Raw genomic sequence first — 23,772 nt, 5'->3', positions numbered from 1 at the left:
AATATGAAAATAAACAGAATTTAATTTTCAGTGAGGATCAAATACAGTTTCAAAGAAAAAATTCTCGTTTAAAATTCAGATTTTACAATTCAGATTCAGTTATTCAATATGATTCAGAGTAAAATATACAAGTACATCCATTTTCCATACACTTAACTTCAATTCATGTAATTCAAATTTAGTATAAACTATTCAAAAGTTATTCACGTTGAGTTTTTGGTGGCAAATATTCTGCCCCACAGCGTCACACCTCGTTTAGTTTTGGTTGTAAAGTGTCCTTGAGTGTCTTGAAAGACGCTTATGAATGAAATGTATTATTCTTATTATTATAAGATATTTCAAGGGTTATTTTTACTGACCATTCATTGTTCATGACATGTACAAATGTTTGTTTTCCGAACACACTATCCATTCTTGTTTTCTTACAGTTCTGACAGCCGCTGTGAGACCTAACACCTTAATGTCTTGGGCCTCAGACCAGGGAATTGATGTCACAATCACAAGATGGCTACATCTGGCTCCTTATCGGGATGGTGACAGGAAGAAAAGCATAAGAAGAAAAGAGTGCATGGAGAGCGCTACAATTTGATGGATAGAAAAATACCGTTCAAGAGGAAGCTGCATCCCAATTTGGACTTTGTGTTCACTGCTAAATAAAGAAAAGTGCATTTTAACAGTGTATGTGGAGTTATATGTGAGGTTTGCAAATTATGACAATAAACATATTTTTATAACAGTTGTTTTTGAGACTTTTTTTTTTTTAATGTGGGTCAAATATGGCTCATGAAAGATGTGGCTTAGTTGAGGTTGAATTAAGGCTGATATCAGGAACCTGTTCTGGCCCAGCGTCGGGCAGGAGTGGGGCCGGATATGGTTATACAATGCGGCTCAGATCCGGGCCGAATGCGGCCCGGATCATGGATGCCAGACCCGGGCCACTGCAGGACCGTCATTCATTGCGGTATGTGGGCCGAGTGTCGTGCCGTGTCCGCGCCGGAGCCGGGCCAGACCAATTTTGCTGACTGGGGGTTAACATACAAATTAAAACAGACGACAATATGCCGGCTTGTCTTCCCCCTCAGAACAACGTCAAATAACCGTTACACACAAGAAAACGATTTAACTACGATGCTTAACAGATTACATTCAGAATAAAACCACTAAACAAAAGAGATTGAACAAACCTGCTGCGTTGAACGCACCTTGAGTCTTCTTGAAAACAAGGTCGAGTAGTTGACGTTGTGGCTCGTTCTCCTCTTTTGTTTGAAAAAATGTCTCCTTGTGTTCTTCTTTCACACTTTTTGCACACATTCCACACGATAATCACAACCTCTTCCCCTCACTTGATATCTGCTTCGCAATGAGTTGATAACAAAGGCATCCCTTTGTTCTCAGCAAGCAAGCTAAACCAAATTAGCTGGAGAAGCTTTAAATTGCACCGAGACGAGTTCATCCGGACACGAAGATTTAAGAATTGGCGTTTAACCCCAGTTAACTAGTGATGGGAGGCTTCAATATTACTACTAATTCGGAAAGAATTATTTCGAGAAGGCAAACCGAAAATGTACACGGAAGTAGATCTGCATTGAAACTTGTACGGAAATGCTACTTGGACAAATTACCTTAAAGATTCAAATTGCACAGCAATGTAATACGATTCAATCATGCCACAGTTGCATACTGTTAGTCCCATGATCATTGCGACGGGCTCTTGCCAATGTTTAACTATAGCAAGCGTATTGCATAATACAGAAACAAACGGCAAGAGGAGAAAAAAAAATCAACAAAGACAGCAAGGTTTCCCCATACTCAAGTTTAAGACAAAGTGGAGGACAGCGGTATCCATCTGTTTGCAAATGTCAGTTTTTTGGGGGTTAGTGCAAAACTAGACAAAATGGATCAAACATGGATTAGTTAAAAGGAGATTTAAATCATTAAAATTCACGCACGCACGGTGGTGCTCGTCAGCTGTTGAAGCTGGTGGTCATGATTCTCTGAGAGGAAGTGTCTTTTGAGGAGGAGGCGGCGTCCGACTGAGACTTGCACGTCAATGCCAAACACCACAGGAACACAAAGACCCCTGAGAGACAACAATATTATACAATGGTCAATAACGGGTGAAGACATTGAACCACGAATTCATAAACTTGGTTCAGGCTTGGAGGGCAGCAAAAGAACGTGCAAGAAATGATGATCTCGAATCATTTAAAAATATCAATTATATATTTTTTTAAATCCGTGAATCAGTGAGTGCTGTAACATGGATATGCGAGGTCAACTGCATTCCAAGAATAAAGTTGTATTTCTGAAATTCACTTGTTAAACTTTAAGAGCACAATATTATGACTTTAAATTAAGGAAATCAAACTTTATTGAGCTAAGACAAAGACTTTTTACCCAACAAAATATGTCTTTGTTATTGCAAGGAATGAAACTTTTTTCTTCACAGTCCATTCAATTTAAAACTTTTTTTCCTCCCCAAATTAAGAATTTATTGTAACATTCCGACTTTTCCCCCCCAGTAAATGTTGAATTGACGTGAGGATAAGAAGTGGTCTTTGAAAAAATGTAAAAGTTTCTCCCCTGCAAATAGTCCCTGGCGCAAACAGTTTGAGAAGCCCTGCATTAAAACACCTTATTGCTGTTTTTTTCTTGACTGACCTTGCAGTGAGTTGAGGACGGTGAAGACGTAGACGCCCGGCACAGAGGCATAGGTGGCACTCGACAAGCCGAAAGGTAAACCCAGCACACAGCTGAGGCCCAGCACGGTCACGCAATCCTTCCACAACCTGCTGGTCTTCTCCCTGATGCCCTTCGGTCCTCCACCTTTTAAACCGCCTCCTTGCAGCCTCCACAGCTGGAAGACCACCAGACCCAACATGCAGGAGTTGAAGAGCACCACAAGGCTCGGGAAGACCACTGTGGTGGTGTAGGTGACCGCTTTCCTATAATTGAACTGACTGCTCATCCAGCACCTGTTGGTTTGTAGAATAATTACATTGAAAACTGGAGTTACAAAACCAGAAAAAAATGTGGAATGCTGAATATATTACGTAATTGATGCAAAATTATCAGAACTGAACAAGTCTAGCTGATGTCTTAAAACTAGTGTATTGATATACAGTACTACCTTCACCTACAGAATTATTGTTTCTTATTTTAAGATACAATTACTCCTAATCAGTGATAACATTTCAATTGTTTGGGATGGAGGGTGTTGGGGGTCTTATTTTGGCTGATTTAAGGGCTTTAGCTCAATACCGCACCATTTTCTTTTTTATTTTCTTTTTTTTTAATTCAACCCCCAAAGCCATTTTGTTACATGACATTTAGTCTGCATGTCTATCATGAGGGGACCCCCCCCAAAAAAAGTCTCAAGAAGCATACCTTAAAAGAAACAAACAAAAAAAAAATTTGTTTGAAGCAGACATTTTAGGCTTATTCCAAATTCGTCCTAAAGATTAGTCCCATGGTGGTTCATTTATTTGAACTTATAGGATGGTTAATCACCTATCATTTTTAATTTCCATTATTTACAATGGAAACCGTAACAATTTTGAATGTTTTGGGTTTATATGTCATTTATTCAAGATTATTTTCATAAAAAAAATAAAATAAAATAAAAAAAAAAAACAAACAACCTCACATGACAAACATCGTGATGAGGCTGCTGGGTTACTTACAGCTGTATGGTTGAATTATTGTTGGCGGAGTCCCGAACTTCCAGCGTGTACTTGCCGTAAACCCCAGACACTCCACAAATCAGAGTGATCAATGTGGGCACACCTGAAGGGAAAGAAAAACGTTATGTCATTGATGCTTCAAACATGTCAACATGAAGAAAAAGCTTTCAAAAGTTGTATTGGGAGCACTTTATTTTCACTCTTAACTAAACAACTAGCTCTGGAACTCCAGTATTGACCACACAGCAAATATCTTTACTGTTTAGTATTTTCTACACATTAGATGCCTGCAATGTGTTGCGTGTGTTTGAACACATGAACAATGTGTTTAAAAAGTGTGTCTTAAGTGTTGAATGTGTGTGTTAGGGTTAAAACTACATATGAATAAAGTCATTCTGGATTGTGAATATATAGACCTGTTGTGGGTGGATCGAGAATAGAATTTATCCTTGGCGTAATAAGGGGCATCTACGGTAGTTTTGGAAACCCTACGTTTGATGTTGTGACACGTGTACGACAAGGTCTTCTGCATCCCTTACCCCAGCCCACCACACACAGTTTGAGCAGGTATCTCCTGATGTAGATGTTGAATACGCGCACCAGCAGGAGGTAAAGATGGAAACCCTCCAGGGCCGACCAGCAAACGGTGGCCAGCAGAGACCAGTGCAGAAGGAGGCCAAGAGCACCGCAGAACCAATCGGCCGGCTCCTCGGCGAGCTTCCACGACCACAAGCAGCAGAGCAAGAAACAGAGGTGCAGGCACAGCAGCGCTCCCGTCAGGTGCATGTGCAGGCCAACGGCTCTGTCCGGCTGCCGCTTGCTAAGTGAAAAGGACGTTATTGTAAACACTCTGGTCGAGCTCAGTGGTTCCCAAACTGGGGTCTTCCGATCCCAGGGGATGATCAAAAATAATTGGGGAGCAGTGCATCAGTAAAACATAGGAAACAATTACTCCCCCCTACCTTAGCTTTGGGCCAATAAAAAGCTCTGAAATAACTGTGACGTATCAAAATAATATGGCCTCCCTGCATGAATAAAGTATTCTTTTTGTTCCACAACACAAGGCAATTTTTCAAAATGACTATGGTCAATATTTGATATAGAATACAGCAATGCCATGCCTATTTGCAGTTGGCTATTCAAAAGTTTACCTAATTCATGTCGTCTTTTTTTTTTTTTGGAACCTATTCTATTTGCTGAAAAACTCACATCTCCACATTTTTGGGGCGTCTTTTCCAGAAGGTAATATAAGAAGAATATGCAATATAACAAGAACAAAATTGTATCTGATTACCTTTTTTCGCTTGTTAAACTTTGACTTTGATATTATAAAACAGTATTACAATGCAAAATGAGACTATTTTATGTACTACTTTTCATTCTGACAAAATATGACTTTTTAAAACGGATTTTTCAGTCTAAAAAAATTACGGCTTTATTTTTATAAAATTGCAATTTTTTTAAAATGAAAAAAAATGTTGGAATTTGTTATAGTAGCATGACTTTTATGTTTAATTGGCGTTAGTATTACACAGGGGTCCCAATGAGAAGAAAATGAAGAGGCAAAGAACTGACTTTAGACAGGAGTACAAGATCAAGCTGATGATGGTGAAGACGACCGACAACGATGATCCAACGTATGTGATCAAACTCAGCTTGAAGACATCCTCTTCACGCAGAGAGAGATCAGGATTCTGTTCAAGAAAAAAGTTCAGGCTGCATTAGAAAGCCTTTGATTTTTACTCAAACAGGCATGCATGGAAGACCGCAATTGTCTTCATGTTCCAAAAACACGTATGTTAGGTTGTCTTACATATTTACAAGAAAAAAAAAAACTACATTTGGTTGCCTTTGATGTTTACAAAAACACAGTGATCCATTGATTTTCTGATCCACCTCTCACATTTAAACTTGATTTTGATGTTTACAAAAAACGTATGTTACATCCATGAAAGTCTGGAATTGTCTTGCATGTTGACAAAAGTCTGCATAATAGGTAAAGGTTGTCTTAAAACGTTTACAAAAATTATGCTAAGATAGCTTTGATGTTGACAAACCCTGAACATTAGGTTATCTTTTATGTTTATAAATGGGTTGTGTTTGATGTTGACCAAAACAAATCGGGCTACCATAAGGCTGTCATTCACATTTACGATTAACTTTCTTTTTTTATTACCTCCGGCAGATGGAAAGTAGCAACAAATCTATAATATTCTTGACTCTTTCGTTTCATGTTTTCCATGATGCATAAATCAACTAAACTTAAAACAAATTGATTTTTCTGCGATGTCTTCAAAACATGCACATTAGGTGAATCGAAAATTACATTGTTTTGTTGGGTTGTCTTTAAACTGAACAAAAATGAATGTTAGGTTGTCATCAATGCTACAAAACAAAAACAAAAACATGACCGGTGGACGCTCATGTTTCTCTTCATGTTTCCGAAAAGCTTGAAAGTTGCTCTCATTCAAGGAAATGTAAAAAACTGCGAATGTGTGTGTTTTGTGTTTTGTTTTTTGTTTTTACCACAAGTACGGCGAAGAAGCTCAAGTGGTTGCACCGACAAATAAATTCACTCCCGGTGTCGCTAGTGTTACAGCCGAACGTGCTCCACAGACCTAAAAAACATGCAAACGCAGAAGTGTGCGTGGGGGAGGGGACTGTTAGAAAATGAAGACTCAGATAGAAATCAGACGCCACCGCCCACCAGTTCCGTCTTCCTCATTTATCTCCTTCCAGAACACACAAGCCCCGTTGGCAACCTGAAACATTTGTTCGAAATGTTAGAGGGCCTGTGGCCTGACGAAAAACATCCATGATCGATTTTTACCTTCTTGTTGTATTTGAAGGTCAGCGTGATGGGTTCTGGGAGGTCCTGGAGTGGGTTTAAACCTGCCTGCACCACCAGGACGGTTCCCCCCAACACTGTGCCTGTTGGGCCAGTTGGGCCTCTTCTTCCATAGTTTCTACTTGGGGACTATGGAATACAGTAAACACAGTCGTAAATAGATTATGTGCCAAAGACATTTCTTTCTTTGTTTTCTTTGAAGGTTGGATATTTCTCATGACTCCAGATGATCTTTTCAATTGAATGCATGTCGCAAAAGTAGATCATAAGAAGTGCTTTCTCGCTATATAGTTGATCTAAATTGGGTCGAACATTTGGGTGCTTCATGATTCAAAATTATCTTTTAATGTTAATGGATTACAAGAGACCTCGAATTTTCCTTTTGCCTAAAACGGGCCCAAAATATTGGATCCTCTATGCTGACCTTGAAATGCACGCTGTCGAGCACGGTGACCACCACCAACACTTTGTCCACGGACTCGGGCGCTCTGCTTCTCTGGAGGGCTGATGAGGGGATTTGAACACCATGGTCCGGAGTCGGGCGCTCCTCACGCTGATATTCATTCAAGAAGAAATACTTCACAGAAATTCCTGATTCCAAAACACTCCACCCAGTGATCATGGAATTATACATTTTATCAAGTCATGAAAACCAGGAAAGATTCTCTGTTCGGTGAATGACAGTCAAAACAAAATAAAAGGGCATAAGAAACCATCTTACCTTTTCGGAAGGGTCAACGTTCCTTAAAATGAAGACGCCTCTGCCTCGCATTCTGGGTGTGCAGTTTAGAATCTGCTGTTTATAACACCTTTAAAGACAATAATTCATATGACATGGGGAAATAAGATTCTGTGGCATTGAGTCCAACGCTTAAATGTTGTTTTAAGACACTAAGTGGTCCAAAATGGAGAGGAAGTTGTTCTAACTTATTTGATAATACTGTGGGGAACTTATTATTTATTTAATGTGTACATAGATGGCAAGAACGTCAAGTGGCAGGCGAGACGTCTTCTGTATCACTTCTGTGTTTCCTACTCCTGCAACCGACAAAGGGTGAGTCACTAGTTTACTTCACTTTTATTTCATTTTACCGTATGCACTTACTTCATCCTGGATTTTTTTTTTTTTTTAATATAGTTCACCATATTTTCTTCATTTGGCTCATTCTGCGCTCTGTTATTCCGGCATAATAATTCAACCATTTTCAAATAGTTTACAAAGAAAATCAAGCAACCTTGTTTAATTTACTGTACCTTCGGCATTGTTTTTAAATGTGTTTAAACGGTGGATTTAGGGATTGAATGTGCTATTTATCCATCCATTCATTCATTATTCCATCCACCGGGAACATTGTACATTTTTGGGACACCGTGTACATTTGCAAGGTTGAACATATGTATGTGACATTGCACTTCAAGGAGGTTACTGTACCTGGTCCAGGAACGTTGGGCAAGGCAGCCAGAGAGAATGTCTTCACAGTCTGTCCGACAGGGACAAAGGTGGGGAAGGTCAGAGGCATTGAGAAGAAATACCTGACAGAGCATTTGGGGTGGGTCAACTCACACTTGCTCTCTGTGGGTGCGGGGTTCTGTTCGGCAGAGTCGTGAGACAGCCCGGAACCTTTAAGCAGATCGTTGGACTTTAGGCAACCTTATCACCAAGGTCAAAGAAAAGGTTCGGACGGGGATGGACATGTATGGACTGGAGGCCACATAAGGCCCAAATAAAACATCTCTATACTTGTAAATTGTTATAAATACTGTAATACAATTTTAAAAAATCACTACTTTTTAAAAATAAACTTATCATGTTTTATTGTAAATAATAAAATTGAAAATCTGAAATAAACTGTGATGGATACATTAAATATTTCTTTTCATTAAGTATGGATTTAATTACAGCTAGATTAATTACAAATACAAAATATTTAGATATTTCTTTAGATATTTCAAGAATCATTGTAAATGATAGAATAAAAATATGAAATAAACATTTTATAACCTCTATTTTCTATTCTTTTAAATCCTTGCTTAATAATCTAATTATTAAAAAAATCATTAATGCATAATTAATTCATACATTAGTTAATTAGTTAAATTAATTCTAAAGAAAATGTTTGTTTTTGACAATTTTAGTACATATTAAAATAAACATAACACATTTCAAAACAAATGTTTATATACTAAACGTACATTTTGAATCAATTGACCTGGCCCATCTGTCCGTTTTCCAAACCAAAATTACACAAAAGTTTGTCCACCCTTGGGTTAGAAAAAATATGTCGAGCAGCCGGGAGGATTCGGACAAACTCACCCTCAACAACGGCGTAAGATAACGTGAGCCAGAAGAGAAGGACAAGCACTTGCATCACGGGACCACAATCAGATGCTGACATGTCCTGGTGTGACTGAGGTCTGTCACAAGTGTCACATCACTTGAGATCAAACTGGTGGTGAGAGTGGGTGGATGATCAGTGTTGCAGACAAGTTTTTTTTAATCAGGTCAACAGGAAATGTCATGCGTAGAAGCCGATCACATGACCACTTGGGTTTAACCTCAGTGGCCCTCACATGAACTGGGGGGTGCAAGCCATAGATTTGGCTCCCCTGCCCCCTTCAAAAATAGGGATGTATAAAAAATTCCTACGTGATTTAGGAGTATGCGTGACAGTTATTTTCAATTGCCATTTTATTAAGCGGTGGCCCTATTGGAAAATGTTCTCCAAAATGTTTAAAACACCTGCTTTACTTTACCCTATGTGTCTTTGCCTGTACCGGCCACCTACCAAGGAAAAAAAAAACATTGATTCAACAAACTTCCAGAAAACATGCAGACTTTGGTGTGTGAGGTTAAGTCAAGATAAAAAAAGAGGAAGTTTCCTAACACGAGGTGTTGCTCATTTCAACAAGAAAACCCACAGAGCTCCAGGCATGTTGCTGGGCGAGCGAAACTTGAAGCACATCCTCTTTGTGCACGCAGGAACACAAACAGACATGTAGAAATGTCAACTGACGAACTGACGTCATCTCTGAGTGCTAATTCATCCTTTATCTCACTGGACACTTCAGATAACAGAGCATGAATTGCAGTCCTTTTTTTTTTTTTGGTGTATGTGAGAGAATTCTTTTCGTGAGTGTGAGTTTTTTGTCAGTTTTTATTTTTTTTATAAGAGGTAAATGCTCTCTCTGGCCTACGTTTCTTGGCCCAAGAAATGACAAAAGTTATTTTCAGCCAGTAAAGCACAATGACAACATTCTGCACACTTCACATTGTGATTTATTAGGAACTTCCAAGTCGTGATTATATATTATCTTACATAACTAAGCTGCGCTTATGTAAAAGTCGGTATTGGATTTAAGATGGCAAATGTTTTGAATGAAAATATACATCATTGTAGCTCCATGATTGCAGCATATTGACATGAAAACATAGCCCACAAGTATGAAAGCCCAGCTGTGACGTGGAAAAATGAATACATTTTGGACAGAATAAAGATCTAATAGGAACAGTAAGGTCGGGATTATAGCCGTTTCTAGTGAAGGTGCACTCCATTTGTTTAACCCGACATCCAAGTTGTCCCTGGGAATGCTATAAAACCCACATTAGTTATTTTGTGAGCATGTTATGTCCATTTCGTGGGCACAATTTGGTATAGTTTAGCCACAATGGAATCATTTTTGCCATGTCTGGGGCTGGCTGTCACACAAGCCAAACTAACTGCGGCAAAAATGCTTAACTATTGCACATTTCCTCAAATCTTGGCTTTAATGGAAGGCGCGCCCCAATTAATCGGCAGGTGTGTCTCACCTCAGACAGACGCATCCTATTTTCAGTGGTCCAATGAGATGGATTGATGTGACCTGTAGTCCCAGCAGAAAATGTTTGAAGACAGAAGCGTGCATTTAAGTGTTTGACTATAGGTTTTAACACTAACATCACATAGTATTTCATTATCATCACAGAGATTATGTTTGTCTAATCAAGCGACCAACACAACCATCTGGCCTGCCGCGTCATCCACCAGCACACTTATGTTTCTTAACTTGACACCAACACTACTCACAAAAAAATCTAGACATTGGACTTTCAGGGTGAAATTTCAGAATGAAGTTCTTCGTGGAAGCTTCTCAAGATAGTTTAGTTGACTAACACCTGACAAAGAGACACATTTGTTGCAAACTCATTGCGAAGCAGAGTTTAAGTGTGAGTAAGTCTGAAAATGTGTGCAAGAATGACAACAGAACACGTTCTGAAACAAAACAGAACAAGCGATGTCATCTGCCGGATGCAGTTTTCAAGCAACTTTGAGTTTGTTTGTTCACTCCTTTCTCTCACTTTTTTAATAACGACTTTCCACATTTAGCAAGTTCAGTGGTGCCTTGACTTGCAAGCCCCCTAAACATGCAACTAAGTAAAACTGCGACATCTTAAATAAAAATAGCACAGTACTGTATTAAACAATAAAAAAATGTAAATAAATAAAATGGTTTTAAGAAGTTTACTTTTTGAGTTTGTTTGTTCACTCCTTTCTCTCACTTTTTTAATAACGACTTTCCACATTTAGCAAGTTCAGTGGTGCCTTGACTTGCAAGCCCCCTAAACATGCAACTAAGTAAAACTGCGACATCTTAAATAAAAATAGCACAGTACTGTATTAAACAATAAAAAAATGTAAATAAATAAAATGGTTTTAAGAAGTTTACTTACACTGTACATACAAAAGTAAGAAAAAAAAAAGAAGAAAAGACGGTTCTTATGTGGAGCAATCCTAAATCAAGGTACCAGTGTGGAGTGTATTTTCAGGTCATCTTGAAAATTTCACCTGGAAGCCCGGTATGCCTCACTTATGAGAAGTCTACAAGAGAATATTTGATTACACACACTGCAACTCAACATTGTCTCACCAACGTGCCATTTCAGTGCAGCTTTTCTATACTGGCAGGCAAACACGTCTGTCCGGTGTGTCTCCTCATGTGCCGGACAAAAGTTGAGCGGTCGCTGAAACTGCTGTGGCAGACTGAGCATGCAAAAGGTTTTTCTCCGGTATGTCGTCTCGTGTGCGTCGTCATGTGTCCCTTCTGAGAGAACCTCTGGCCGCACACTGAGCAGCTGAAAGGTTTCTCTCCGGTATGCGTTCTCATGTGTTTATTCAGCGTTGAACGGTCACTGAACATCGCACTGCACACCGAGCATGCAAAAGGTTTCTCTCCGGTGTGCGTTCTTGTGTGTGTCGTCAAATTGGACTTCCGAGAGAATCTTTCGCCACACAACGAGCAGCTGAAGGGTTTTTCACCCGTGTGTCTCCTCATGTGCTTCACTAGCGTCGAACTGTCACTGAAACTTGTGCTGCAGTATGGACAAGTGAAGGGTTTCTCTCCAGTGTGCGTTCTCGTGTGTTTGATCAAATTCCCCCTCTGAGCGAATGTTTTCCCGCAAACCGAGCAGATGAAAGGTTTCTCTCCTGTGTGCGTCCTCATGTGGACTTTCAATGTTTTCTTGTCATAAAGGCTTCTCCCACAAACGGAACAGGTCAAGTGTTTGTTGTCACTACGACATGTCCTGTCACCTTTCGAGCGTTCGTCATCATCAGTGTCGGGAGAGTGTGAGTTTGTGTCTTCACTCTCCGAGAGTGGAACTAAGAGGCTTTCTGCTTGGGATCGCTTCTCGCTATCACCGACATGAAGCTGTGAGGAGTGAGGCTCGTCTTCGTCGTCTTCGCTCTTCACAACGACGCGAATCACCGGAAAGTCCAGCCCCTCAAGCTGGTCACCCTCCTCATTGATGCTGTGTTCATCCTCTTCCTCTTTAATGCGAGGGGGATCTGGCACCTGCTGCTCCAACTTGGAGCGCCGCTCCTGCCCTTCAGAAGAAATCTCATCTTCACTGACATCTGGAGGGCAGAAAATCAAAGACTCACAAAATGAATACAACTCACTTAATTCATTAATAACAGTTGTGCGGTCTTTGAGGTCATTCGGAACATTCTTAGTGTTTACATTTTTCTAAATTTTGTCAATTTACAGCCCCTGCAAATTATACACACAAACCCGCTTTATGACAACTGAAATGAACTACTGAAAATGTACAAATGGTATTTTCTGATAACTTTACTAATGTATTTTTTCCCCTTTTTGATGTGGTTTTGTGTACATAAATTTGAGGCTAAGAAAAAAAACTAAATATTTACAGTACTACATTTTGGAACAGGGCTTTGGAACAGTACGTAAAACACTTCACAGCTGGTCGTGCATACAAAAGCCGAGAGGTTAAATAACGTTTACAGTAAACGTTATTTAACCTCTATCGACCTGTACAAGTAAACGGTTTACTTGTACAGGTCGATGGGTTTTTGGTCTGTCCTGAAATGTCACCTGAGGACCAAATATCCCATCTTTTTCGTCATTATACTTTGCTTAAAAGTGAATTGTGGCGTGCACATGTGACTTGCTAAAAACGAAAGGACTTACGGAAAAAACAAACCTGCTGTATGGAACGCGCAACGATGCTGCCGTTCGTCCTCCTTTTTGGCTGTAAAAAAATCCTCCTCGTAATCAGCTATCATTCTTCGCGTACTTCCTTACCAGTCAGAATTTTGTGAAACGCGCTCAGCTTTCCACTGTCAACATGTTTAGCCTTGCTAGCATGCGCTGCTCACAAACGCGTCTTTGTTCGCAGCTAGCGAGCTAAATTAGCTTGAGGAGTTCCAAGCGCACCGAGATGACGGGAAAAGTGAATGATGTTAAAACTGTTTTTTTATGCCAGATGATAAGACAATGTAAAGAAGACAAAGTAATGGCGAAAAGGACGCCGTAAGGCGGTTATGAAACTGATCCGGCAGCCTCAACATTTTACTCGTGGGAATGCGACGTCTTGCAGAGATTAACTACGGAAACTCCACTTGGACTAACTACACGGGCGCGATTTCCTTCTCTTCAGTACAGTAGTGAGTTCTACTGTATACTGAAGCCGTATAACAATTTCAAGACGCCTGTAAAGTGTCACGTAAATCAAATAATGTTCATTTACACTCATGTAAAGCGGATAAAGCAGTAGTATAGTATATTCTCATCATTTTTTTCCATACTCAAGTATCTGAGTACCAATGGCGAATGTAAACAACATACATGGCTGATTCCAATAAAGTTGTTTGTTGTTGTGGTTTATCACAACACATTTTGACCTCCAGCAAACCTTCTTTATAAATTTCTTTATTTAGGTAAATAAAGGAATATATCATCTTCAAAGAATTTCATTCATTTGATTTAATATCTTAATGCAGGGAGATAGCAGCATATCTTCACGCTGTGTTACGAAGTTATTTTTAATAACCAAATTAATGTAATAATGTGTAAAGATAGATAGATATGTTTATAATCTTGGAAATTAAATTTTGTCATTCACAGACAGTTTCTTTTTTATTTGACAAAATAGATACAACACAACCATCAGGCAATGCAATGTAACATCTTTTACACATATATATATATATATATATATATATATATGTATATATATATATATATATATATATATAAAACAGTATAACAAAAATAAATTCTATATTAAAAGAAATAAAAATTATTGTAGTAATAATAAAGAAAATCAATTAAAATCATACATCTTTTAAAACAGGGATAAGTTTCTCTTTAAATATTTCTGAATGTAAAGCAATGATTTATCTACATTTTCATTAGATCAAGAGACTTAAAATAATCATCTACCTCCATCAAAAATGATTTAAATAACAGGGTGGAATTCAGAAATTCACATTTATGGATATGAAAATTCTTAACAAAACATCTAACTGAACAATACTACACAATTTTTTTTCTTTATTTTCGAACACAGTAATGATCTGTTTTCCATTCATTGCAATTTGTTTTACACAACATATATTTCTCCGAATCTTTCCAAAACGCAGCACTATGGGCTAGTCAAAAAACAAATGAACAATTGTTCATTATCCTTTCAGGCCTCTCCAGAGCTTGCTGATGAGAGAGAGATCTAAAACAGACAGGATATGGCTCTCTGGGAACCGGACTTCCCTACCCCTGCACTACAAAATCAAGATATTTAATGTTCGTCCCTTCGTGCCTATGGCATGGGTAGCTTACACATCTGTGAAGGAACCATTAATGGTGAAATGTACATGCAGGTTTTTTTCATGGATGCACTTGCTGATTTCAGCAAGACAATGCCAAACCACATTCTGCATGTGTTACAACAGCATGGCATTGCTGTAAAATAGTGTGGGTACTACACTGGCCTGCCTGCAGTCCAGACTTTTTTTCGAATGCGTTGCAGCCATAAAATTCAAAGTTAATGATTATTTGCTAAAAACAATAAAGTTTATCAGTTTAAACAAATATATTGACTTTGTAGTGTATTCAAATATATATAGGTTGATTTGGAATTACTGTAGTCTGTTTTTTTATTTCTGTTTAACACGAGATCCCAACTTCATTGGAATTGGGTTTGTGTGTGTGCGTAAAATTTCTTTATTTCAGTTATGTGCTACTTTGTTTTGGTCGATACTACAAATTCTCAATAAAAATAATTTTGAGGTTGTAATGTGGCAAATTGCGAAAAAGTTCAAGAGACATGGAAACATTTTTGAGGGACTGAGTGTGATGTGCATATCATGGCAGACATTTTATGCAGGTTATCTCTTTTTGTGAAAACACGCAGAAAGTCACTTCGGTGAGATCTTGATTGGTTCATTTCAAATTTATTGTGATCTATAAATGCAAAAGAATACAATGTGTAATAGTTGTGAGGGGTCCAGGTGGCACTCCTGGTGGTCCAATGTACATTTTTCAAGATAACCAGAAGCACTCAAAGTTTGTCAAGGTGTCAGAAAGTCCATGTTTTCCACATTTCATTTACTGTTGCTCCTCTCACCGGGACACTTGTGTTTCTTAATCTTATACTTGTAAGAAAATCTTTGATCACACACATTGCAACGAAACGGTTTCTCACCAGTGTGTGTTCTTGTGTGTGTTATCAAACATTCACTTCGAGAGAATCTTTTACCGCAAAATGAGCAGGCAAAAGGTTTCTCTCCAGTGTGCGTTCTGAAGTGTGATGTCAAGTGTGCCTTTTGGGTGAATCTTTTACCACAAACTGAGCAGGCAAAAGGTTTCTCTCCTGTGTGAATGATCATGTGCCTTTTAAGATTAATCTTGACACCAAAGGTTTTGTCACATTGGGAACATTTCCAGTGTTTCTTGCCAGTGTGATATGTCATATCACCTTTCGAGTGTTCTTCCTCATCAGTCTCAGGCGAGTGTGCCGTTATGTAGTCATTGTCTGACAGTGGAGCCAAGAGGCTTTCTGCTTGTGATCCTCCACAGTGGTCTCCATCACCTTCTCTTGTCATGTGGTGACTTGAGCTGCTGCTTGGAGGCGCAGCCCATCTATTCTGCTCAGTCTGACCTTTGTCTTCATCACATTCATTCTTCACGGGGATAACCGTTAATGGCAAATTCGTGACATCATCCTCCTGTTCTTCCTGCTTAATGTAGGGAGGTTCTGGCTCCTGCTGCTCCACCCTGGAGCTCCACTCCTGCTGCACAAGATGATTTTCTTCATTGACCTCTGCAGGACACGAGAAGACAAATACAGGTGATTTGATAAAGTCAAATTGAAGACTCTAAATTGGCTTTAGCTGTGAATAGTTGTTTGTATAAACCCTGCGATTGGCCGCCTCTCACCCAAAGTCAGCCGGGATAGACTCCAGCACATCTGCAACCCAAGGGCAGATAAGCGGTCCAGAAAATCGATGGAGGCTTTGAAGTTGTGTATTAATGCGCCACATTTTCATTTTCAGCATGCCAAACAATTACTGTGTTATTCATAGTACCACAAGGAAAAAAACTAAACTGAGACTCTGCTGTGAGAAAAAAAGCCACTCTGTTGCAGCAGCACCATCTTCACAATTGTGCTCTGAATAGTTTTTAAATAAACATAGATCACCTATGGTAGAGATTATTCGGACATCATTCTCTGTAATCTTTTGACACGACCTGGTGGCTAACAGATGGAGTATAGAGAGCCCGTGGACAACTTTGTGGACTGACGCAGCAGGAATAATAAGTCCTCAACACTAACAAAATTAAGCCCCCATTTATGGACTTTAGGAGGACCCATACATACCACTCAACCTTTACTATCATGAAGGAGGACATTGAGATGGTGCCGCAGCACAAGTGCTTGAGAGGACACCTGAACAACAGACTGTAATGGAATACAATAATGGATGTTCTGTACAAGAGGGGTGGGTATGAGCAGACTGTTTTCCTGATGAAGCTCAGATCCTTCAGTGTGTACAACAAGATGCTGGAAATCTACGCGTCCGCATTAACAAGTGTCATCTACTTTGGCGTTGTCTGTTGGGGAACAATATCAGTGCCAGGGACCAAAATAAATAAAAACATCAATAAACTCATTACGAAGTCTGGTGACACCTTGGGAACGAAGGTGGCAATTTGTACAATTTTCTATGTGAGAATATGCTTGCGCAATGGAAATTGAATTTATTTTAAGACATTTAACATCTTAAACAGGGGTGTCAATAATCATGGAGGGCACCGTATATTCGACGAGCCAAACACGTATGCAACAATCTGCACACATTAAGACATTTAATAATCAGCCTCGCTCATGAGTATGATGCATGTTATTTAGAAAGTTCATGTTTTGTCATTTTATGAGTGACGCGATAATTGTTAACTGCTCCAGAGAATGTACGTAGCAAGGTTGTGGGCTGTTTTAATGTGTTTTTGAATAGTATTTTTTAATACGACGTGGCAACAGGTGGATTAAGTCGGACAAGTCTCCACGTAAGGCCCAGCCAAGTAGCAAATGCACGGTCCAGACCTGAACAATTTGTTCCCTCACCTCAATTCTGAAATGACAGCTACTGCCTCTGATTACGTTGATCGTATCATTATTAAATTATTGACAAACCACGTAAGAATAAGAGGTCAACAAACCTGATCTCTGAACCGAGACTTGAGGTATGAAAATAGCATCCAGCAGCTGACGTTGTCTTTCGTTTTCCTCTTTTGTCCGACAAAGTTCCTCCTCATACTCTGCTATCGTTCTTTCAAACACTACAACTATTTCGTCGACAGCCGCGCTCAGTCGCTGATTCAGGAATGCTCTCAGCATTTCTACCTTACACATTTTCACACAATGTTCCAAAGACTTCACACTCTGCTTAGCGATGTGTTGCTAGTCAAGGCGTTTTATTAACATAGCACACCGTCGCTTTTTTATTGCGTCACGCTTACAGCTGCCCAGGCATGTCTAGGCGAGTTATGCTACATCAAACCCGTACACTGACTTGAGAACTTCCAAAGGGCATCAAGACGTGTTTCTGAATGATGCCCAGTCTTGGTGGGACGTATTATGTCGAGGCTTTTTGACGAGATGATTGACATGCTCCTTGTTGCGCTTTAACGACAGTGTTGTGAGCGTGTTAGTGATGTCTTTGAAGATGATGATGATGACTTGAACGTTAGCTCAAGTGAACAGTCAATAACAGGGTGTGAGTGTTGGTGGTCATAGCAGCTCTTGAATAGATGTGCATTCTGCTACCGCTCGTGGGAATGAAGTGACTGAGCCTCAGCGACGGAGTCGTTCAATTTGGTCTGAATGCCGTCATCGATGACGTTAAACGTCTCGCCCAACCAACTGCATCGGGCAGCGGTTCGCCAATTTAGTGACGAAAAAAAAATGCAATCAATTTCATTAGTGGGTTGAATTACAATGATATTAACAGTTTGCTTGTGTTTTGTAAACAACTTCCTGAGGAATATAAGTTTTTCGCAATGTTAAAGACAGGGGTGTTCTAAGATTAATTTTTACGAAGGCCGCATAGAGAAAATGCGGACCACTGACTGCTTCAATTTTAATTTATTTAACACGCTAGAACCAATCCACCAGTCTAAGTAATAAAATGCGAAGTAACGATATTTTTTTGAAATACAGCGGTGGGGATATTACTCAAAATACATGAGTAGGAAAAGTCTGCTCTGACCTTTTCTAATCAGTAAAAAATAAGTAAGTAAAAAAATCAATAAAAAAATTTTACATTGCATATAGCTTTCATTGTGCTGATTTAATTGTCTTAAAGGAGGAAAGATCTGAGTGGTGTGGAAACCTGGCAGCAATGTGTTCAGGCAACTTTTTTAAACGTCTCTTTTCCACCTAATTCTTCAATTTTGGTAACCTGGAAAAATGTTTGTATCATCACAGTGGTTTTGTTTTCACGGATAAAGTTGTGGACAAAGAGGTGATTAGATGATTAGAGTGTCATGTTAATTTTTAATTAAGGAACCTGCATCCACTTCACTAAAATACTTTCATGAATATTAGCAATATTGCTGGTATCTCTTTGTGTGACACCTCCAGAAAAGCATAAAGTTACTTGTCACATCTTCATTGCTTTCTTTCAGATCCATTGTGGTGAAGTACAAATGCAAAATCATAAAACGATTCTGACAATTTTCAGGGGTCCTGATTGCACTTTCAGAGTGTACCTTACTCATAAAAGGTTGGACTTTGTGGTGATATTTCAGGATGAACTAAAACATGCACATGCCTTTACATAAACATAGATTGACCGTCTCTAAACTTTTGAATGCACGTGTCCAAATATTTCAGGACTGTCTTCGAGCAACTGTTCTCTAACAAAAATCAGAATGGAAAAATTAATGACTTTGATGCTATCTTGTGGCTTCTTGCTGAGTTTCAGAAGGAGCACATAAAACACGAATAGGGATGATTCTCAGCAAATTAAAAATTAAGTGTATTACTGTCCAATCGCGAAGACATGTTTTCACTGTGTGTTTGACATGGTGTGTCTTCGGCTTTGTGCTGCAAGAAGAGGAGATTAAATTGAATGAAAATGAAAGAGGGATAGGGTGGGGTGCACTCACATAAACTGGTGTCATGTGACCACCTCAAAATGGAGTCACAGCTAAAAAGAGTAGCTGTTGTGCCGTTACTTAACTCAGGGCAGTGGGAGATGACGATTAGTCATCTTGACAACCCGGAGCCTCTGTGGTTTATTGGTTTTTTTATATGACTGGTTTGAAGTGGCACGGAGATCGACTGGTCAGCACGTCGGCCTCACAGTGTAAAGGCACAGGGTTCGATTCTGGCTCCGGCCTCCCTGTGTGGAATTTGCATGTTCACCCCGTGCCTGTGTGGATTTTCTCCGGTTTCTTCCCACATTCCAAAAACATGTGTGGCAGGTTAATGGAACACTCTCAATTGTTCCTAGATGTGAGTGTGAACACGAATGGTTGTTCGCCTATGTGTGCCCTGCGATTGGCTGGCCACCAGTTCAGGGTTGACCCCGCCTACCATCCAAAGACAGCTGGGAGAGGCTCAAGCACGCCCGCGGCCCTTATGAGGATAAGCGGATTAGAAAATGGATAGATGATGTGATTTGATTGATAGTTATTGTGACTGACACTAAACCCAGTTTATCATGAGCTATACATTCCAGAACCAGCTGCAATAAATGAATAACCAAGATCTAGAAAGAGCATATATAACTTGTTTTATGTATTTTAACCCTGACCACACTTAAACTTCTTTTAAAAAATAGCACTCATTCAACACACTTTGCACGGTATTCCTTAGCGCCTTTTCTCACTCGAGTTCACACAGTTCTCCAAATAAGAGGTAAAACGTGGTTGCTTCAAGCTATTTCTTTTTTCCTCTTAAAGTTTATTGTAAGACAGATTAAAAAGAGAGTTAAACATTGTACATTTAAACACTCATGAAAATTCACTGGTGTAATCCTAAAATAAAGAATTTGAAAAAGTCCCGGAGGGGCTAATGGAAATTAGCTTAGATGTTATAACTATAAAACTTAAAAAAAATACTAGTTTAGAGAGTCTCTGCTCATCTCTTGCTCTTTATAACATGCTGCATCTCTTCCAGTAGACCTCAGTGATGGCCGGCAAGTTGTGGTACGTCATACCTGCAAGGTATATTGAAAGTACTGCGGCTTCATGCACTGCTGCCCTTCTCACCAGCACATCGGTGTTTGTCAATTTGATGCTTATAGGAGAACTTTTGATCACACACACTACAAATGAACATTTTCCCACCAGTATGTGTTTTCATGTGTCTGGTTAAAAGAGAATTTTCACGGAAGCTTTTTCCACACACCGAACAAGAGAAAGGTTTGTCGCCAGTGTGTGTTTTCATGTGGTGAGCCAAACCAGAACAATCATGAAAACTTTTGTCACAGATTGAGCAAGAAAAAGGTTTCACTCCTGTGTGTGTTCTCAGGTGTGTCACTAATGTTGAGCTTGCACCAAAACTTTTATCACAGAATGAGCAGGAATAAGGTTTCTCTCCTGTGTGTGTTCTTGTATGTTTAATCATTGCCGAGTAATCAATAAAACCTTTGTTGCAAGATGGGCAAGAAAATGGCCTCTCTCCAGTGTGTGTCCTAGTGTGTGACGTCAAATTCGTCTTGCGCTTGAAACTTTTACCACAATACGAGCAAGTGAAAGGTTTTTCTCCTGTGTGCATTCTCATGTGCGATGTCAGGTGCACCTTCTGGGTGAATTTTTTGCTACAAACTGAACAGCTGAATGGTTTTTCTCCCGTGTGAAGGATCGTGTGTCTTTTCAGATTTATCTTGTGGCTAAAGGTTTTGTCACACTGAAAACATTTCCACTGTCCATCGTCAGCGTTACATGTCATTTCCTCTTTCGAGTGTTCATCACAATCAGTGTCAGATGTTGTGCCACCACTATCTGATAATGGAGCTAAGAGGCTTTCTGCTCGTGATCCTTCGCAGTGGTCACCATCACCTTCTATTGTGATGTGGTCACTTAAGCTGTTGCCTGAAGGCTCCTGCGCTCCGTTCTTACTTTGACCTTTGCCTTCATCATCATCTTCAACTTTCACAATGACAGAGAACATTGGGAAGTCCAGTTCTTGAGGATGCACCTCTTCTTTAATGAGGGGTGGTTTGGCTTGTTCCTGCTCCACTCTGGAATTCCTCTCCTGCTGCTCAATGGGGAGGCATTCATTACTCACATCTGCAATAAACAAGATGAACACATGTAGTTTAGAAAAGTCACACTTACTTTTCGGTTATATTCATACTCAAACAGTGATGTCACTGAATTAGCCCAAGACATTGCTTACTGTCCAACTTACCTGTAGAAATGTAAATTACAGCCGTCTCACTTGGAAGCTATTTCCTTCACGTTAACATTTTCTGAGCCATTTACCCTGTTTTGTTAATCACTGTGCCTTGGTCAAATGTCATTGAAGGATTTGTTTATTAGTGGTCCAGTCAAAGGAGGCTCTTTGCTATCCGGAACAACATTTTAAATCATGGTAAAAGGGTCGATGAGGATTCCATTCGAGAAACAAACGAGGAATGCTGTTTGTGTGTGTGCTTCTTTTCAAACTAAATTAGTTCCTGAACAAATAAGAGTCTGTAATTGGATGGAAACCAGTTCAGGGTGTACCCCACCTACTGCCAAAAGACGGCTGGGATAGGCTCCAGCACGCCCGGCGACCTTTGTGAGGATAGGCGGATCAGAAAATGGATGGACAAATAAAATAATTGAACAAACCTGCTCTTCGAAGCACGACTCGAGTCTCGAAAGCGTTCAGTCGTTGACGTTGTCGCTCGTTTTCTATTTTGGTCCGACTAAGTTCCTCCTCGTACTCTGCTATCATTCTTTCAAACACGACAAAAATTTCCTCGGCGGCCGATGTTAGTCGCTGATTCAGCAGCGCTCGCAGCATTTCTATTTTACACATTTTCACACGACACTTTACTCACTCGATCTGTTTTGTGATGTGGCGATTGTCTTTGTTCGTAGTCAACAAGCCAGGCTATCTGGAGAAGTCACAAAATGCACTATGATGAGTTGATACATACTTTAAGTGGTAAAACGAATGAGCTACGATGAGTTGATACATACTTTAAGTGTTAAAACGAGTCAGTTGCGTGACAGCAATACGCACAAAATCCTTTGCCAACGCAGTTGTGAGGTAACAACAACATAGCCTAATCACTGCCCTTTTACTTCCGGTGAGCCAGACACATTCAAGTCCAATACTGCCTCTTTTGGTGCGATGGTGTTATTACACTGTTGACAGACCAGAAGGAAGGAAGGAAGGAAGGAAGGAAGGAAGGGAGGAAGGATGGATGGATGGATGGATAGAATTCATCCCGTGAGGGAAATTAAATGGTCACAGCATCAATATTTATGCATATACAAGTAAAAACTGTGTACAAACTAATAAATAGCAGCATTAGTTAAAATCTTTACAAAGTCACATCTAATCAAACAAAGAAAAAAAAACAAGATATGAATGAGTTCCATGTTGGTATATATTATTAATAGACAGTCAAATCATGTCACGGTAATATTTCTACAATTTGTGCAATATCAATAAACAGATCTCAAATCAAGAAATCCATATATAAAAAGATAACCCAGGATATAAACATCGATAGTTTATATCGTTCATTTAATGTATATAGTATACCAAGGTCTGTTGCTACAATAATGTCGCACCTGAGACAGTCACATAACTGTCACTTATCTATTCTGTCAACATCGTGCCTGACTCGCCAGGCATGACCAATCAACCCTCGATTAATTCAATTGTTAAATCAGTATAATAGCTGGATTGGGTGCAGATTAGACACTTTGTGAGTCTAAAGAGTATCAGCAGTTGGTGGGTTAGCAGCCCGCACACTCGACTCTCAACCGGGGTACGGTGGTAATGTATGTAGCCCAGGGCAGGACCACGCCGGATGACCGCCGTCACACCGACACTCTATTGTGAGTTTTACTATAATGTAAAACGGCCTACACCTCGAAAGCTACACTAACATTGTGTGAATAATGAACGATGGTTAATATAGGTGTGGCAATGCCACTCAACATCAACTTCAAATACACAAAATGGCACTGTAATCTGGACATCCGTAACAAGAATGCTTCCATGGATTTAACACTGTCATTGTGGGAGGGGTCCAATTATTACAAATCATTCCAATTATAGAAAACTATCTTAAGCAAATTTAAATAGCTCTTGGGGTTACGCTTCTAAAATGCACAATCATAGCAAGTTAAATGTTTTGAGTACAAGTGTGAAGAGGAAGAAGTCAACAAACCTACTCTGTGATCCATCTTGAGGCTTTTTGAAAACGGCGTCTAGTAGTTGACGTTGTCGTT

General features: G+C 39.6%; 3 protein-coding genes across 4 annotated transcripts in view; all 3 read right to left on the bottom strand.

Moving 5' to 3' along the window:
- Window positions 1-13,442, bottom strand: part of LOC109525799 (gastrula zinc finger protein XlCGF57.1-like) — a 17,228-nt gene extending 3,786 nt beyond the window's left edge. The window contains exons 1-2 of one of the 2 annotated variants that reach the window (XM_019886578.1): window positions 13,013-13,442; window positions 11,551-12,422 (exon numbers count right to left, since the gene is read on the bottom strand). In XM_019886578.1, coding sequence (XP_019742137.1) covers window positions 11,551-12,422; window positions 13,013-13,094 — 954 coding nt within the window. In that variant the 5' untranslated portion in view covers window positions 13,095-13,442. Of the gene's footprint in view, window positions 1-1,184; window positions 1,709-11,550; window positions 12,423-13,012 lie in introns of those variants that run through there. The other variant, XM_019886577.1, reaches the window with a different exon arrangement.
- LOC109525794 (adhesion G-protein coupled receptor G5-like) lies at window positions 1,798-9,006 on the bottom strand. Its single transcript, XM_019886570.1, has 13 exons — window positions 8,846-9,006; window positions 8,096-8,182; window positions 7,964-8,012; window positions 7,253-7,340; window positions 6,956-7,084; window positions 6,514-6,660; window positions 6,391-6,445; window positions 6,210-6,301; window positions 5,259-5,377; window positions 4,223-4,503; window positions 3,684-3,786; window positions 2,662-2,975; window positions 1,798-2,080 (listed from the first exon to the last, which is right to left on the bottom strand). The coding sequence occupies exons 1-13, from the start codon at window positions 8,925-8,927 to the stop codon at window positions 1,965-1,967; spliced, it is 1,662 nt and encodes a 553-aa protein (XP_019742129.1). The 5' UTR covers window positions 8,928-9,006; the 3' UTR covers window positions 1,798-1,964.
- Window positions 13,443-15,240: 1,798 nt separating the features above from the next.
- On the bottom strand, window positions 15,241-22,474 carry LOC109525730 (zinc finger protein 3 homolog). Its single transcript, XM_019886472.1, has 4 exons — window positions 22,153-22,474; window positions 20,564-21,606; window positions 17,527-17,767; window positions 15,241-16,129 (listed from the first exon to the last, which is right to left on the bottom strand). Exons 1-4 carry the CDS (start codon window positions 22,340-22,342, stop codon window positions 15,411-15,413), a joined length of 2,193 nt encoding a protein of 730 aa, XP_019742031.1. The 5' UTR covers window positions 22,343-22,474; the 3' UTR covers window positions 15,241-15,410.
- Window positions 22,475-23,772: the final 1,298 nt, after the last annotated feature.

Source organism: Hippocampus comes, unplaced genomic scaffold (assembly GCF_001891065.2).
Source record: "Hippocampus comes isolate QL1 unplaced genomic scaffold, H_comes_QL1_v1.1 scaffold261, whole genome shotgun sequence".
Taxonomy (NCBI): Eukaryota; Metazoa; Chordata; class Actinopteri; order Syngnathiformes; family Syngnathidae; genus Hippocampus; species Hippocampus comes.
Note: the sequence above shows the minus strand (reverse complement) of the source record. Positions and strands in the feature narration are given on the sequence as shown.